This window comes from Centrocercus urophasianus, unplaced genomic scaffold, assembly GCF_019232065.1.
Source record: "Centrocercus urophasianus isolate 14NV4802_14NV808 unplaced genomic scaffold, USGS_Curo_1.0 seq_10, whole genome shotgun sequence".
In the NCBI taxonomy this organism is placed as follows: Eukaryota; Metazoa; Chordata; class Aves; order Galliformes; family Phasianidae; genus Centrocercus; species Centrocercus urophasianus.
Window position 1 is genome coordinate 57,244,388 of NW_024884142.1, and position 16,776 is coordinate 57,261,163.

At 36.4% G+C, this 16,776-nt stretch overlaps 1 protein-coding gene across 7 annotated transcripts in view; it reads right to left on the minus strand.

Annotated features, from left to right (window-relative positions):
• Positions 1-16,776, minus strand: part of STXBP5 (syntaxin binding protein 5) — a 105,866-nt gene that overhangs the window by 71,911 nt on the left and 17,179 nt on the right. For all 7 annotated transcript variants that reach the window (XM_042810609.1, XM_042810591.1, XM_042810567.1 and 4 more), the window contains exons 3-4: positions 5,115-5,196; positions 4,179-4,279 (exon numbers count right to left, since the gene is read on the minus strand). In XM_042810609.1, the coding sequence (XP_042666543.1) occupies positions 4,179-4,279; positions 5,115-5,196 (183 nt within the window). The remainder of the gene's footprint in view (positions 1-4,178; positions 4,280-5,114; positions 5,197-16,776) is intronic.

The window sequence follows — 16,776 nt, forward strand, 5'->3', positions numbered from 1 at the left end:
TATAGTAAGTCACGCAAACACAAACCCCACGTATATCTCATTTTGCATTCTTTATCAGGCCCCTACACACTGCTCCTCTCTCCTTCCCACAGTTAAGGAGCAGTTAAGACCAAGCTTGTCATTACATTGGTTTAATATCTTCTAACTTCTGTTTAGTAACTAGAACATGGAGCAGCTGCGAAACCCACACAAATGTGACAAGAACAAAAGGCTAGAAAACTTGCAAAACTAGCTTGTTTTGTACTGCGCTTCTGACATCTGCCATTAATTTCAACAGATTTGTTATACATTAACACGTTCACCAGTCACCAGGTCATGAAAGACTTGTTTAAAATTATTCACTATCAGTGGTACTAGAGGCAGTAAATGGCTATGTGTCTATCAAATTACCAAATCTTTTTGATAGTTGATGAAAGACTCAACATGAGCTGGCAATGTGAGCTTGCAGCCCAGGTGGCCAATCGTATCCTGGATTGCATCAAGAGAAGCGTTACCAGCAGGTAAAAGGAGGTGATTCTGCTCCTCTACTCTGCTCTCATGAAACTCCATGTGGAGTACTGAATCCAATTCTGCAGCCTCCAACGAGGCTGAAGGACGAGGGGCTGCTGGAGCAGGTCCAGAGGAGGCCATGAAGATGGTCAGAGGGCTGGAGCATCTCCCCAGAGGGGACAGGTTGAGAGAATAGGGGCTCTTCAGCCTGGAGAAGAAAAGGCTCCGGGGCACCTCATAGTGGCCTTCCAGTACCTGAAGAGAGCCTAGAGGAAATCTGGGGAGGGACTTTTTATAAGGGCATGTAGTGACAGGACGAGGTGAAATGGTGTTAGACTGGAAGAGAGTAGGTTTAGACTAAACATTAGGAAGAAATTATTTACTGTGAGAATGATGAGACTTTGGAACAGGTTGCCCAGAGAGGTTGTGAATGCCCCCGCCTGGAAGTATTCAAGGCCAGGATGGATGGGGCTTTGAGCAACCTGGTCTAGTGGGAGGTGTCCCTGATTATAGCAGGAGGGTGGAAACTAGATGATCTTAAAGGTCCCTTCCAATCCAAACTATTTTATGATTGGATTTGAAAACAAAAGAGAAAAACTGCCCCAACCTTTCGACTTCAACTCTTAAGTAGAATACAAATACCGCTTTTCTTTTCTATCAAGACATTTCCAGGCATTTCCAAATGGGTATGCAATTTTAAACCCTTGCACATAGTTTTCTAGAGAAAATACTGATAAAACTTAAGCAATTGCTTCGGTCCTTTCATAAAATTGGACTTCATTTCTCCACGAAGAACATTTTTTCAGTTTGTTCAATTATTTATTTTCTTTTACCCAAACTAATTTGAAAGATACTGAAAGTCCCTACAAAGTACAAGCCAGCAAATTGAAGCATCATTACTACATCATATTACCACAAGGCTCAGTTTTAGTATTTAATATTTTAATAATTCATGTTTGATTAGTTAGTTATTCTTATGAGAACGTCTTAACCACAACTCATAAGTTATTTAAAGGATATTATTAATAACGTACCTAAAATCCTATTTAAGAATATTTATATTTAAATACGTATTTAAATATATATTTAAAGATTTAAATATTTAAGAATACTTATCTCCTTGAATTTAGTCTCCTTAAATTTAGTAGTAGTTTAATGTACAACATAAAACTGACCCAAAGTTAACTACTCCAAATTCAATTATCATCAAACCCATTAGAAGTAGTTAACACTAAGAGCTCCAAGCTATTAAAAGCAGTAAACAGAATTATTCAGCAATGAACTTGTTCAATTCTCTTAACTTCAAAATAAAAGTGATTGCCTTTTAATGAGATCACGCTTTATTTTATAAAGCTTTGTGTTACGGATTAGTCAAAGGAATACTGACTTGACTATCTGAAAACTTAGGTGACAGTCATCAAGCATGATGTAAACAGCTATGGCAATGTATGGCTCTGGGATCTTAACTGTCCCGGCTACTTCTGTAAGTTATGATGATAGATACTTGAAAATTACTACAAGAATAAACCTTTGTCTCTTCACTTCATTACTCTTGATAATATGGTGTTTCCACCATGTATTTTTTGCAAGCTACAACTATTCATTTAAGTCAAACTCAAATTAACAAGTAGCACTTCCACTGAAGTGATGTCAGCTAACTAAACCATTTCCTGACCATTTTTCTGCTAAGAACACACACAGTTCAACTCCCTGTGACAGATTTTGGTAGTGAGAACACTGCATTTCACAAAATCACAGAATTGCTAAGGTTGGAAGAGAACTCTAGAGGTCACCTGGTCCCATCCCACTGTTCAAGCAGTGCCACCTACAGCAGGTTGCTCGGAGCCATTTTCGTGTGGCCTTTGCAGATCTCCAAGGAGAGAAACTCCATAAACTCTCCAGGCAATCTGTGCCAGAACTCAGTCACCCTCACAGTAAAGAAATTTTTCCTCATGTTCAATCAGAAATTCCTGCATTTCAGTTTGTCAGTTCCTTCTCATCCTGGGCACCAGTGAGAAGTCTGGCTCCATCCTCTTTAAACCATCTCTTCAGATACTTGAACACACTGATCAGATGCTCTCTGGACCTTCTCTTCTCCAGACAGAAGAAGCCCAGTTCACTCAGCATTTCCTCACAAGAGAGATGATCCAATCATATTCGGTGCTCCTGAAGAGTGTCCAGTGGAGGTCTGCATGTCTCTCTTGTTCTGCAGAGCACAGATGTTGCTTCGCTGGGGTTGAACAGATGAGGAAGAGAATCTCCCTCAGTCTTCTGGCAACATTCTTCTTAATAAAGCCAAGTATACCTACTGGCCTTCTTGACTGCGAAGCTAAATTGTTAGCTTATGGTCAATTTGTTGTCAATGAGAACCCTCGCATCCTTCTTTACGGTGCTACATTACAACACCTTAGCCCCCAAGCTCGTTCTGGTGCATGGAGTTATTACTCTCCAGGTGCAGGACCCTGCACTTTATTCACTGAATTTCAAGAGGTTCCTTCTCTGCCCATCTTCCCAACCTGTCAAGATGTGGAAGTCAGGTATGCCCAAATGATCTCTGAACTGATTTTTCTTAAGAAAGGAAAAATATTGCTTAAACGAGAAAGCAGATTGATGCATTCAGAGCAAAATGATGGTTTCAAAATTCCTCTTGGTTTAAACAAAGATATCTTTGTATCTCAGACTCTAAACCAGCTTTCAACAGATTTACATATAATCAGAATCACCTCCTCAGATATCCACTTTAAAGCATTAGTTAGAAGCTGTCATCCAATGTTTTACTTCAGGCTGTAAAGTCAAATTTTACATTTACATTTTACAAGGAGCTACGGAGGTAAGAGAAAAGCCATTTAAGAAACAAGAAGAAAGATGAGGGGGAGAATTACATTTGGATACACCACTGTATCTCCTATGGATGGACAACTCCTCTTAAACTAGAGGTGAATTTCATTCCTCTCTACTTGACTTTTATCCTACATACACCCTGACACATCTTTGGTATGCAGAATGTGTTTTGTGATCAATAGTTTATACATAGTGATTACAAAAACAACTTCAAGAGAAACCTGGAATCACGTAGTCTTCTACCCCATGAAAACAATCTCCACCTATGTCAGTCCCAACAAATTTCTTTGTGACCTGCTCTTTTTTTTAAAGTCTAAGGTTACTCTACAATCCGCCCAGCAGTCTATCCAAGCACTTTGAATGATATCACATTAAAAGGTTTTATATAAATATTTAAGCTTTCCTCCTTCTTGCTATCTATTACTTAAAGCCTATTCCCACCATACTCAACAGAGGTGCAAGTCATAGACTATTCTGCATTCGTGCTAGGCATCTCTGAGCTCTGAGAAGTCCAGCTCAGAAGTAGACTGCTTAAAAGCTGCACAGCATGCCAGCTGAAATTGTACTCATTCTGGAGGGGAGAAAAAAAAAAAAAAAGACTACTTCCAAAAACTTGCAAACAAAAAGCAAAGAAGCAAAAAACAGCAAAAAAAACAACTCACCTCAGTTTAGCAGAGATATGCTACATCTACCCATAAGCACTTTTGATCGTAACAGCCTATAACTCAAGTCCAATGTATATCCCACTTCAATCATTTAACAATTTATTAATTCTACTGCATCAATAAATCCAATCTTTCATTTTCACACTGTGATAGTAACATGCAAAGCAACAATCCAACCCCTACCGTTCTCGGTTAAATTTGAGTGAATGAAGTATAGCAGGTCTCTTCTGACGTAAGTTCCACAGGTGTAAGGTATCATCAGCCAAGGCACTCACAAGAGCTCCCTGTTTAAAATAAAGTTTTACTGAATTTATTTCTAGAACTCTAGAAATACTGTTAATAACATCATAGAAGAAATATTGCAATTTGCTACCAATATTAAAATATTTACAAGCATGCATGTTAAAATCATAGCACAGATAAGTTTCATATAGTAGTAGTGGGATAACTGATTTGATTGCAGCGTTCAGCCTGGTAACATTTCGTTCAGTGCTGTACTGAAGAGAAATTGCAAAGAAGCTTTTTCTGGAGTGCACAAGTTTCCTCAAGCACATATCTGTAGAGAAATAAAGTAATAAATTCCACAGCTAACATCTACATGCTGACAAATTTAGTGATACTTGACTTCAGCATCACTCTGAGGTAGCGATCCCTCTAAAAATCTGGTCCTTAAGTAGCTCAAGAACAGTACTGCTGTCAGGTCTCAGCTGTTACGTCTTTCGAAATAAATGTGAAATTGCTGAGGATTCAAATCAGAGATCTTTTCTCAGCTCACATCTAAAACATTAGCTATCAAAGTAAAGTTAACAATCCACTGAGATTGTTGGTACTATTAAAAGTGTACTTTACTTCAAGGAATGACTTGCAATATTTACTGACAGAAATGGATGTATTACTGCAAAAAAGTTCCTGCTTGTAGCAGGAGTACTGTAGAAATGAAGTCATTTTCAAAAGTTAGTCAAGCAATGTATACTATTAAAAAAGTTACCTTGTTATTAGTGTTTAAAACAAATTCTTGGCATGACTGGTATCTGTAATTTGATGTTTGCTTAGTGAGAAACTGAGGAACACACAGTGCATCTACTCTAAATTACAGAATACAGACATCGATTTACTAACCTCATTAATCAGGAACTGAAGCTGGATTACTGCAGCTCCACTGTCATGCTGGCAGTAACATTCAACTCCTGGCCGACCAAAGCTGAATTGTTAACATTAAGGAAAAATTGATGTATGCAATGTAGGAGAAAGAAAAACATTGTCAACATCAGTAATACCATATTCAAACAGGCTAACATCCTGCTTCTAGCTCAAATACTTAAAATATTTAACCACATAGATCTTAACATCAAGAAAAAGAAAAACATTTATAAACATAGTAACATAAGGATTAGAAAGGTCCATTTTATTTATCCCCACGGAATAAGAAAATTAGATATAAAGGCTCAACTTATATTTATCTAAAGGATCCTTTGTCAATGACAACACAATAGAGAATGATGAGACAGTTATTTTAGTAGTGTTAAATATCAGGACTAGCATAAAAGAAAGTTATTTAAATAAGCCTCATAACCAAATGATCAAATTCTTCAAGTTCCAAAGGAGATTTCTCTGCTTTTGAAATGCTACTTACAGATAAAAGAAGAGTTGAATAATGTAAGGAATATTAAAAGAAAATGTACCATGGAAGAGATAAAATAAAAATAAAAATCAGTAGCCAAAATATGGAGGAGTCAATGGTAAATTATGTACAATGTAAATTTCCAGGATCTCAGTATCAAGATTTCCTGGATTCACACCAACTATGAGATAACAAAAATGTGTTCATTTTCCCTCTCATGCATAAATCAGTCCTCTACTTTTATAATGAATACTAAACAGAAGTAACAACAGACTCTTTCTAATCTCCATAGTTGATTTGCAAATACTTTGTATTTTCTATCTTATTATCCTCTTTCTCCAGACATGAAATTAAGGCAGCTTTCCAACCTCTAGGTGAGAGAACAGAAATAACACACATCCAAATGAATTATGTAAAACAGTCAGTATATAATCATTACAGCACAAACAGGACTCCTGGAGAATATTTTGCCAAAGAGCTGAACACCTACAGTTTTAAGCAGGCATCTTGGGAAGAATGGAAACCATTTCAAAGACATACGCAAGTCATTGAAAATATACAATTTGTTTGTTAGTATACACTAGAAATTAACAAATCATTACAATTCTCATTCAACCTTCAAGTCTTCCATTTACTGAGAAAATGCTGATCAAATTGAAGTGGGTACAAATACCCTTTAAAAAGGTATTTGTTACATATTTAATTTATATGTGTGTGTGTATGCATATATACACAGACATTCATATCTACCTATATCTAATGTGAATACATCTATCAATAGATCTATATATGCTATAGACAGATGCCTTCATACTAGAGACAGTGGAAAAGCAAAAGTTACTATTAGGTTAAATGGAAGTTAAAAATCACAGGCATCTCCTGCTCAGTGTCTGAAAAGTGAGACAAAATGCAGGCAGAACTACAGTAGAAAGAAGTCTGCTTCAACACACACCTCAGTATTTTACTTTTTAAACTTCCATCACTTTCTTCTCTTAACCTAATGAATCTGTGTAATACCCAGCCAAGTGTTGAGAGAGATATTAAACAGATGTTGAATAATCCAGTAAACTTAATTCCAGCTTTCTTCCTTGAATAGAAATAGTAATTTAATTTTGTTCTCGAGTGGAAAGGCTTAAAGAGTCAGCTCGCATCACCTGTTTTTTTCCCTTTCTGTATTTTTAATTCTTACCAATTTGGTTTCTGTAGAAAGAAGTCATCTGTGTTCCACTGTGTTCCATTGCCAGTTAATAGCACTTAATAAATAAATAAATAAGCTTAGAATTCACACTTCTCCCTCCCCAGGAGGATATCTTTCTTTACAAACTCAGAATACTTTTACTGTACAAAGAGTGCTTTTGCAAAAAGACAGGAAAGGGAAAATCCTCACAAGGAAGAACAAAATTTCCAGACTATTTACATCAGCCTTGCTCACACTTCTGCGTTCACTTGAATTGACAACTACTTGCAGTAAAAGACAAGCAATTTCTAAAGGTAAAATTCAGATGTATACAGGAACTGAATTTTAAGACTTGTCAATTATTTATCTGCCCTGAAATAATTTTCTAACAAAAGCTTTCCCAAATATCTCCACAGAAATTAGTTTCCAACTTAAATATGTAACAGTTATTCTTTCACCACCCACAATTTATTTGGAGTTGAACCTTCATGGCTACCTTGCCTCATAACAAGAGAAGTATGACCCAGAGAAACATAGAAATCCAGAGATTTTTTTGAGCCACTCCAATCTTCACAAATTTTATCCTTCACATGTTGGCTTCAAGAATTGTCTACTGCAAGTATTTCTAGAAGCACTGTTACCAGTTAATATAATTTTCAATATTAAAAATGCTTGAACTTTGGACCAAAAATCCTTTAGCATTTTCCAGGGCATATAAACCAGTTTCCACAGATCAATACATTTGCAACATTACAAGTAAGTTTACAAAAGTTTACACATACAGAGGCAGTTTTTGCTTTTTGACAAGTAAGTGAAAGCCACATATACAGATCTGAAAAACAGTTTGATCTCTTATCTCACAGTTATGAAAAAAATAAAATCAATCATTGCAGCTAGTCCATTTAGTGCTTTCAACCAAGAATTATGTTGCCTTCACTTTTTCATCTGGTAGCTAGAATTACGATTCTCATCTTGAATTATATCATCATCCTAACCATCATTAATCTTCTTTTCTAAAGCAATGCAAAGTCTCCTAGTTTTCTGAATTCAATACTTCAATACTGACTGTAGAAGGATAAGAGAATAGAGAGGTTCACTTGGAAGGGACCTTCAGAAATTGAGCCTGTCCAATCCCTCCATATCTTTTTGTGTGCCCGCTCAAGGCACAAGAACTTACTATACTAAGCAGTGACTTTACCACACAGCAGTCCCTGAAACAGGCAGAGACTGTAATGGATAATGACAAGATAGGCAAAGCATTTTCATTCTACAGGCAGGAAAAATTGCCTGCCAAAGGCCTAGGGTTGCTGTAGAGAAAAATAGTGTGCTCTGAGCAGATCTGTTGGGTTTTTGTTTGTTTTTTTTAAACTCAAATACCAATCCTTTCTCCTTCCAAGCACTTCTTCCCACTATTGCTATTCTGTCTATTAATCTAAATATGAACAAAAAAGTTCAAGAGCTTCTCAGCAGTAGCTAGGACTACTGCTTCTGTGATCCCCGATGTGATAAGGAAATTGACAACAGCAAACACTACCATTTGTCTCTAGTGCACGTTCTATGAGAAAGCAAGCAAAAGACAAAAGGCTTGGACAAGTGAAGGAAGTAATAAGGTGCACATGAACTAACATCAGTGTTCACTTTCCAAACAGCTAGCACAGGTCATATATTAAAAAAGCATAGGATCGCACCAATATAACTGTATATCTGTAGCAAGAGTTCCAAAATGTATTTTTGCCATAGATGTTTCACAGAGTTACCCTTGCTTTTTTCAATTTTTCACACAGACAGAACTAAAGCATTTCAGTTTGTTACTGTGTTTTAATGCTGCTAAATTCTGTTTAAAAAAAACCAAATAAATAAAAATAAAAAATCTTAGTATTTATAGCTTATCTGCATGGGAACAACTCAATGCACATCTGCCTAAGTAGCATTTTTTTGAAAATGAAAACAAATTCCAGATTATGTATGAAAGCCTCAGGAGGCTTTTCACTTTTTACTTCTGTCATGCATATGGGTCTTTTTCATATTTTTTTAAATATTAGGCTGTTTCTTCACATGTGGTTGACCTGTCTGACACTGGAAACAGCTGCAAAAGCTGTAGCTATCAATTCAATCCCTAGCATAAACCACTCATGAATACAGAATCATATTTATAACAATTTCCTTTCAAACTGTTCTCAACTTCATATTATACTGCAATAAAGTTTTGTAGTACAGCACAAGATATGAACTGTATACCTGTATCAGATTTGTCACCATTACAATAGCTTGTTGGGATTTACAAGACACATACAAATCTAGCAATCTTTAGAACGTGTTACCAGATACTCCTCGAAACTCTAGCAGTAATACTTCACAGTAAATAAACATTTGGCAATTGTGATACAAAATACAGATCTACTAGAGAAAGATACATACCACTGATCTGAATTATGTGCAAATCAGTAAGGTTGCTTAGAGTTCTCTTTCATATACCAGTCTGTAGCACAGAGCTTTAAAGCGCTGCAGATTACATTTGCATATTTTAAAACAGCCATTACTAAACAATGTTTTACCACTTTGTTTGGTCTGTCCCCCAATTATTTTTCTAGACAGCAAAATCACCACTTCACGCAGTGCTGTCTGTACCTCAACTGTGGCCACCAAGAATTACCATAACAGAAAAATACGAAGATGGCAAGGTTTCCAAACTGTTCTGAGCATATAATAACTACAAGCCAGGCTGGGATTACTCACCACTGCCAATGTCTTGATGCCATCCAACTACACACAAAAAACCAAACAGTTCATTTATGGTACTCTGAAATTCGATGTACACTCCTGTTGATGTATAGTCCTCTAAGCAGTAGATCAGCTTTGATTCATTCAACTTAACTGTTAGATGATCCTATCTGTGCCTAGGTCTGATTGGTACTATCGCTCTCTCATCCAAAAGTACGATTTCTCACAGAAACAATCGCAAAGAACAGTGCCTCAATACACACAGACAGTAAAAGAGTTATTCACAAAGTGGCAAAGTACCACAGTCGACAATGTCTACAAAACTAGTTTTTACCTTTCATGTTCATTCAATACCAACAAACGTGACAAAGCAAAAAGTCTCAAAACATTCTGGAGTTTTAGACTTCACATCAAGCTGCAAGTAAGAGCATACCACCGTTTTTCAAGAACAGAAAGATTACAGCATTTCTTTCCAAAAACTTAGGTCTTCATAACTGCTCAGGCCTGCTATGCTCACACCTCTCACATAAACAGGTCTTTTTTATTCGCTCTGTTTCACTATGTATGCCTGAAAAAGCATAAAATATTCACTAATATTTCACATCCGCTTTCCTAATGTAAATGACAACATCGGGCAGACAAACAAATACAAAACAAGAAAAAACAAGGACCTCTTTGCTGTTTATGTGAACGGAACTACAGCTTAAAATGCACCCGAATCAGGAAAATAAACAGCAACATCTCTATAAACAACAGACTCACTTTCACATATCCAGGGCTGCTAAAGCTTTTAGCTAGAATTACAGCACTTATTGCATACAGATACCACTTCCAGCACATATTTCATTTTTCTTTTTATAAAACAAGTCCCCAGAGTGGTCCAGGTCTAATGCTTTTGTCCTCCAACTTTAGTGGCAGAGCAACAGCTACATTCCATTTGCTTGGTTAGAGTACTGGGGGAAAGGTGCAAACACTACAACTTCATTAAGAAACTGAAGTATAATAAAAGCACATTTTTGAAAGTCTGAAGTCTGCTTTCACAAATTTGAGGTTATAGCTCCAAAAAGAACATTAGGACTTCCTAGATTTCCTCATCTCACAGAACATTTATCTTAGTCCAATTTGCAGCTTTACTGTGAAAACTGATGAGCTGCCCCCTTTCCTGTAAGCATCTACATTGCCCAGGTAACAAGAAGCTCTAAGAACGCAGTTTCAGCAGCAGACGGGTGAAGCGAGTCAGGATGTCCCTTCTGGTCCCATCAGTATCCTTCTATTCCCTCCCCATATCAGACTTCCTTGCAGATGACAAAAATGGCATTTCTCCCAGAGGATGGGGTGGAAGACAGCTCTGATCATTGATTTGTGTGACTAAAAACCCTCTCAAATTTTGTTTAAACCCTACATTTAAATCTTACCAGAGGTACTAACAAAGCAAACCCAAGGCAGTCCTTTGGTTTGTTTTCCCTTTTTTTTTTCCTTTGCTTTTCTTTCTTTTTTTTCTCCTTTTTTTAATAGTAGAAGCTTTTTTCTTGGCAGATAAAAAAAAATGGAATTAAGAAAAGTGCCATAAAATAAACTTTGTAACATATGAAGGTGCAAAGCAGGGTAACAGTTCAGTAATTTGAAAAAGTAATCTTGTGTTAATGGGCAGGTCTCATTTTCTTCAGTCTTACGGTATATGGCTGCCTTCCAAACATCAAGGAAGAACATAACTTTACAAACAGTTTCTACATTCAAGGGAAGCTGAACTTGTGTCTGCAGACATTTTTCCCTCTCTCCTCCAAGTAAGGCCACGCACCAGTTCTCTCCCAGTACTCCTCCAGTGACACTAAGAGCACCTTACCTTTGCTCCCACAAATCACCCCAGCACAAACCAAAGCTTTAAGGGGCAGGAGCAGGCACCAGCAATGGCAATGGGACACATGATAAAAGCCCATACAATTCAGGCTATGTTAGATCAAGCTTTCTTCCTCAGAAAAGCAGCCACACCTCACAGCCGCAATCCTCTTCAGAAGTTGCACAGTTTACTGCTTTGCTATGAGAAGTCTGGTGTTGTCATCTACCTCACAACACAATTAGCTTTTAAAACTGATACTGAAGTTAGTCAGATGGAAATACTATCAAATAACCATCAACAGCTTACTATGAGGATTCTAGGTGGATGATTAGAATGTATTCTCCTTTTGCCAGGAGAAAAGGAGAGGGCAAGAAAACTGACTTCAGGAAAATGGGATAAGGAAAAGGAAGACTGACAGATACAGCCAGCCAGAAGACACTGCAATGCTTGTACATCAAAAATAGCACTTGCTGAATTAGCTGGTATCTGCAGTTTGACCTCATTACTTGCACAGAAAAAGAGCCAACATTACAGATAGTATTTGGAAGCCATCACATGCGTCTCTAGGGAGTAAAGAAATATAACTTCCAGGCAATGAAAAAATCTACATTCTGCTTCTGTTAGTTGTAAGGATGAAAAAAATGTGAGGCACCTAATGGAAGACGAGACTAGAATCTCAGTCCTGGTTTTTCCAAACGTGGAAAAATAAGAGTGGGAAAAAAAAAATAATAAAAACAACACAAAGAAAGGTAGGTTCCATACATTTATGGACTCCAAAGAGACCATTTACACACTGATAAATGCAATACATTCTACTTTATTTTTAGGAATCTTAACCATTATACAAAGTTCAAGTATTTTCGAGAGCAACTGCACTGAGTGTTCAGCAGTTGTTTTAATACAAATGATATAGGCTAAGAAGCTCCAGTTGGATGACTTAAGTTTGACCATAAAACTGTATGAGGTACATTGTCACAAAATTATTTGATACTATCTGATCTCAGGAGTTTTCATTATTGGGTGAAGAGAGTGATAACAACCTGGGTGGCCCTGCTTGAGCAGGTTGTTGGCTTCCAGAAGCCCTATCAACTTCAATCATTCTTATTCTGTGAGGATGCATAATATTTAAACAGGATTTTTTAGATATTAATTTTACAATTACCAATGTCATATTAACTGGATAGGCTACAGCAATCAATTAGTGCCGTTTGCTATTGCTGCTTCCACTGAACTCATGACTACACAAGCCCCTGGAATCAACATCTCAACTTCTGCATCAGTCAGTGATAAGATCTACTCCTGCATAAATGCAATTATCATATTCACCTGATTCACAACACAGTGCTCACCTTCTTTAAACATCAGAAGCCAACCGTTTCAATGTCAAATGTTTAGAATAATCCTAGAGTACACAGCTCAGTAAGGACATTACTTACATCCTTTCTCTATACAGGCAGCTTCCGCAATTTTAAAGCATAAAACTTCTTAACTTACGGTAAGAAAAAAAATTAATTACTGAACTAGTCTACATAGAAACTGATCAGCAATGGGTATTCAGCAGTTACTTCTTTTTTTTATTTTTTTTTCTAGGAAAAAAAAAGGCCAAGAGTCAAAACAGATCTTAAGCTTCAAAGCTACTTATATAAACAAGCACAAACACAGTATTTTCCAAATAGCTTTGAAAAGAACCAGCAAGTTTTTCTATAAAGGTTGTACTCAGTTGATTTTTCTCAGAGCTGACAGGTTACAGGCTTTCAATAATAAGCCACAAAAAAGGAGATTAATCTGGCTTTTTTTTTTTTTTTCCAAGTAGGATGAGAGGGAGGGAGAATAGCAGAACACAAGGGGAGAGAGAACAACACTGATACAAACACATTTGCATAATGGTTCCTTTGACTATACAAGATGTACTGAAATGGCTTGTAACTGCTAACTCAAAGTTTTTTTAGAAAGACTATACACAGGAGAATAAAACTAGCAAATAACTATATACTCTGAAAAAACTTCACCAAAATTCAGAGGCAAATATCTTTGCATGCTTTCAAGTCCTATTCGTCTGCCATCCATTTAAACCAGTTTATTTTTAACACCAAATTTTAATGTATTATGAACATCCTACTTCCTCCATCCTTCTGATTGTATAGACTATATCACAATATTAATAATTAACCAGGCTCTTTCTTCTTATATCCCTAGCTTCTAGGCCACAACTAAAGGTAGAGCCATTTTTTTTGCTCTTCAAGCTAAGCAGTACTTGGGGGGAAGAACGAATTCTCTCCCAGTGTCAAAATATTTCATACAGAATTGCCAACAGCAGTATTAACAAATGTAATGTGCTGAACTGGATGTTAAGTGATTTTTCATATGCCTACTTAGTTCAACTTACAAAAGCATAACGAACCTTGTATTATCTAATAAGACGGACAATTTAATGATTTTAAAGGATACAGCCAATCCTTCCCAATCAATTACTTTCAATTAATGCCAATTTCTGACTATACAGCCACTGCTAAGTCTAGAAGTATCTCTTATGCCCCATGTTTGGGAAAACCTAAAATAAGGTCTAGAATACTTCTCTTTTTATTTTATTACGAATTCCACATTAACATAAGTTCTAGTTCTGCAAATCACCAAAAGATGAGAAAATTTTAATCTGCTGCTGCTATCAAAGTAGTAGTGACAATTTTACAGGTTAGCTCAATATTACCACCACAAACAAAAAGTAAAGGTACAATTCAAACAATTCAGTAGATGGCACTCTTCCACCAAAATCAAAAAAAGGAAACTCATAATATAAACAAGTAATTGCCTTTGGGCTGCAGTGCTTACTTCTGATATGTAAGAAATCCCCCAACTTGTAAGCTTTTTATTTTTTTATTTTTTGTATTTTTCATAGAGTTTAGAAATATAATTTCTTCACATCTAAATATACTGAAGCATTACAATACTTTGTCATAATGCAATTCTACCTGTCCTTTTTTCCAGATTTGTGCTATTACAGTCTACTTCATACCATAAAAAGTAGTTGTATAGAATTTTTTTTAAATAAGCTTATGCAGCATTTTAACTTCATTAGTGAACACATTGCTTTATTTAGTTTAAGTTGTATTAATAAATAGTGTCAAAGAATAGGTGATCATTAGAACAATCTAAATTAAGCTTCAAGATAAAAGTTGGCATTAAGTACGCAATTCTTTAATATTTTTTAAATGTAGGTATGCCATTATAGATAAAGCTTCTTTTTTCATCTCAGCTCTTTGTTTAGAAGTTTGTGGGTGGCACCTTAAATCCTGCTCTCATCATACTTGAAGACTTCAGGTGGGTTCTTCAGCCACCAGAAATGCATCACTCTTCACTGAACAGAATTTCAGCGAGAGCATGAACGTAGCAGTACAGCTCTGTACAGGCCATGGATATCAAACAAAGAGCTTCTTTAAGACTAGGGAGCACAGTGTACATGAAAGTACCCACTACCAGTTTAAAATCACAAAAAGATGGAAATCAAAACATCAACTGAAAAGCAGAATCAACAGAAAAGCAGAAGGTAGCCTTCCAAAGTGTATTTCCAGCTGTTCTTTCTAGGTTGCATTTTACTGGAAGGAGGCATGCTACTACCTTGCAAATCTAGCTGCTTTGAGTGAGGGGGTTTTTGATACTTTAGAGAATCTGCTCATCTTTTAGCTTTGTGTACATCCTTTCCCAGATTGCAAGCACTGCCCGATACTTATGCCCTGCTATTACATGGGTTTAACTTGCTTGTAATCTGCTCATACTTTCTGCAACAGAAGAGCAGTTTTGTTCAAGTTTAACAGAGAGAAAGAAGTCCTGCAGATAACATTTTGCTGTAAGCTTTACAAAAATAGGAAGCTGAGAAGAGGAGAAACCCAGATTAGACATATCCCACCAAAAGGGACAGCATTACCTCAACACCCTAAAATAGAGTCTCCGCATAAAATGGTGCAGTCACAGAAAACACTTCTATAGTTACCGCACAGGGAAATTCTACTACAGGAGGGAGTCATACGACTCCAAGGTTCACAGATGAAGTGTCTCAGGTTCTTTTCTCCAGATAAAAGTAAATGAATATTCACGTTCTTTAACTCACTTCCTATAACTGAAACTGTTTAAGTAAAAAGAAAGGAGAAACTCCTCTCTTCATAGGATGGGATAGGAAGAAAAAACATTACATATGGATACCTATGGTTTTGACCATTTCCAAGATGGACAGCTATACCTATTTGTGCTCCCTGGCACTTTCAAGATCCTGCAGCTTAACTGAAGTGTGAATTCTGCGAGAATGAGGCTGTGTTCAAACAAGTCTGAATTGAAATTTGATAGTTTGAAATCTGATTTATTTTAAGACCAGAGCTTTCCCTTTCCACACAGAGTACTGTTATGTCCTTCACTGCCACTCAGCTCCCAAATGCCAAGACAAGACATCTTCATTTCTTCTTCTTCTTTCCCTTTCTCCCCACCACTTTTTTTTTTCTTAAAGGTAAAGAGAAGGACAAAAAAATAAACAGCAAGACTGTACAAAGATTTGCTTTCCTCAGAAACTCATTTGCCTCCAAGAACTATCCCAAGAGATCAAAACAATCCTTGCTCAGTTATGAGTTATCACAAAAATTTGCAATCCTAAAAAAAAAAAAAGCAATTGCTATTGTTGTCACTCACCCCAGTACTAATATGCACAAAATTAAATGCTTGCTGTTTGTGGTAGACAATCAAAATAGTTTGGAGCTTTACTGAGATTTTAATGTCAAAGTCTGAAATTACAAATGCCAAACTAAAAGGTTTTTCCACCTTCACTAAGGAAACTTCCAGCTGTGGAAAGCAGGGGTGCACAAATGCCATAATAGGAAAATATCCACGGGTCCCGATAAGAAAAATATATTTTCTGGAACAGGACTCCAAGTACAAATTCAAAATTGTTTCTGAGCAGTAAATTCAAATCTTTAAACTGAACGTGGTAATCTAGTCTAGCCAGCTCTTCTGCTTCAAGTCAGGACAATGTGCACTGATAGTATAATTTACTGCTTAAAATGTTTTGAATGCTTTTAGTGTGACATTATTTTTGCTACTCATTAATAAATAATGAAAAAGTGAAATCAATTAGTTTTGAATTTAGCTTCTGTAACACTTTCCATCAAAAAATACAATACGAAACTGCTGATGCAACTCTTAGCTAACTATTGAAATCTCTAGAAGTTGCAACATGTAGATGTTTTACATAGGCTTTGCAAGATAAGGAGTAAAAACCACAGGAGGCTCCAATATAAGCTCAGGAAGAAGGTATTTATTTGATATCTGTCATACTAAATAACACGTGATTATGTTCTTTCACATGTCATAATGAAAACAAACAAGAGGCAAAACTGTTTTTCCACAACTTGGGTAGAAAATCTCAGAGAATAGGTTCTATCTA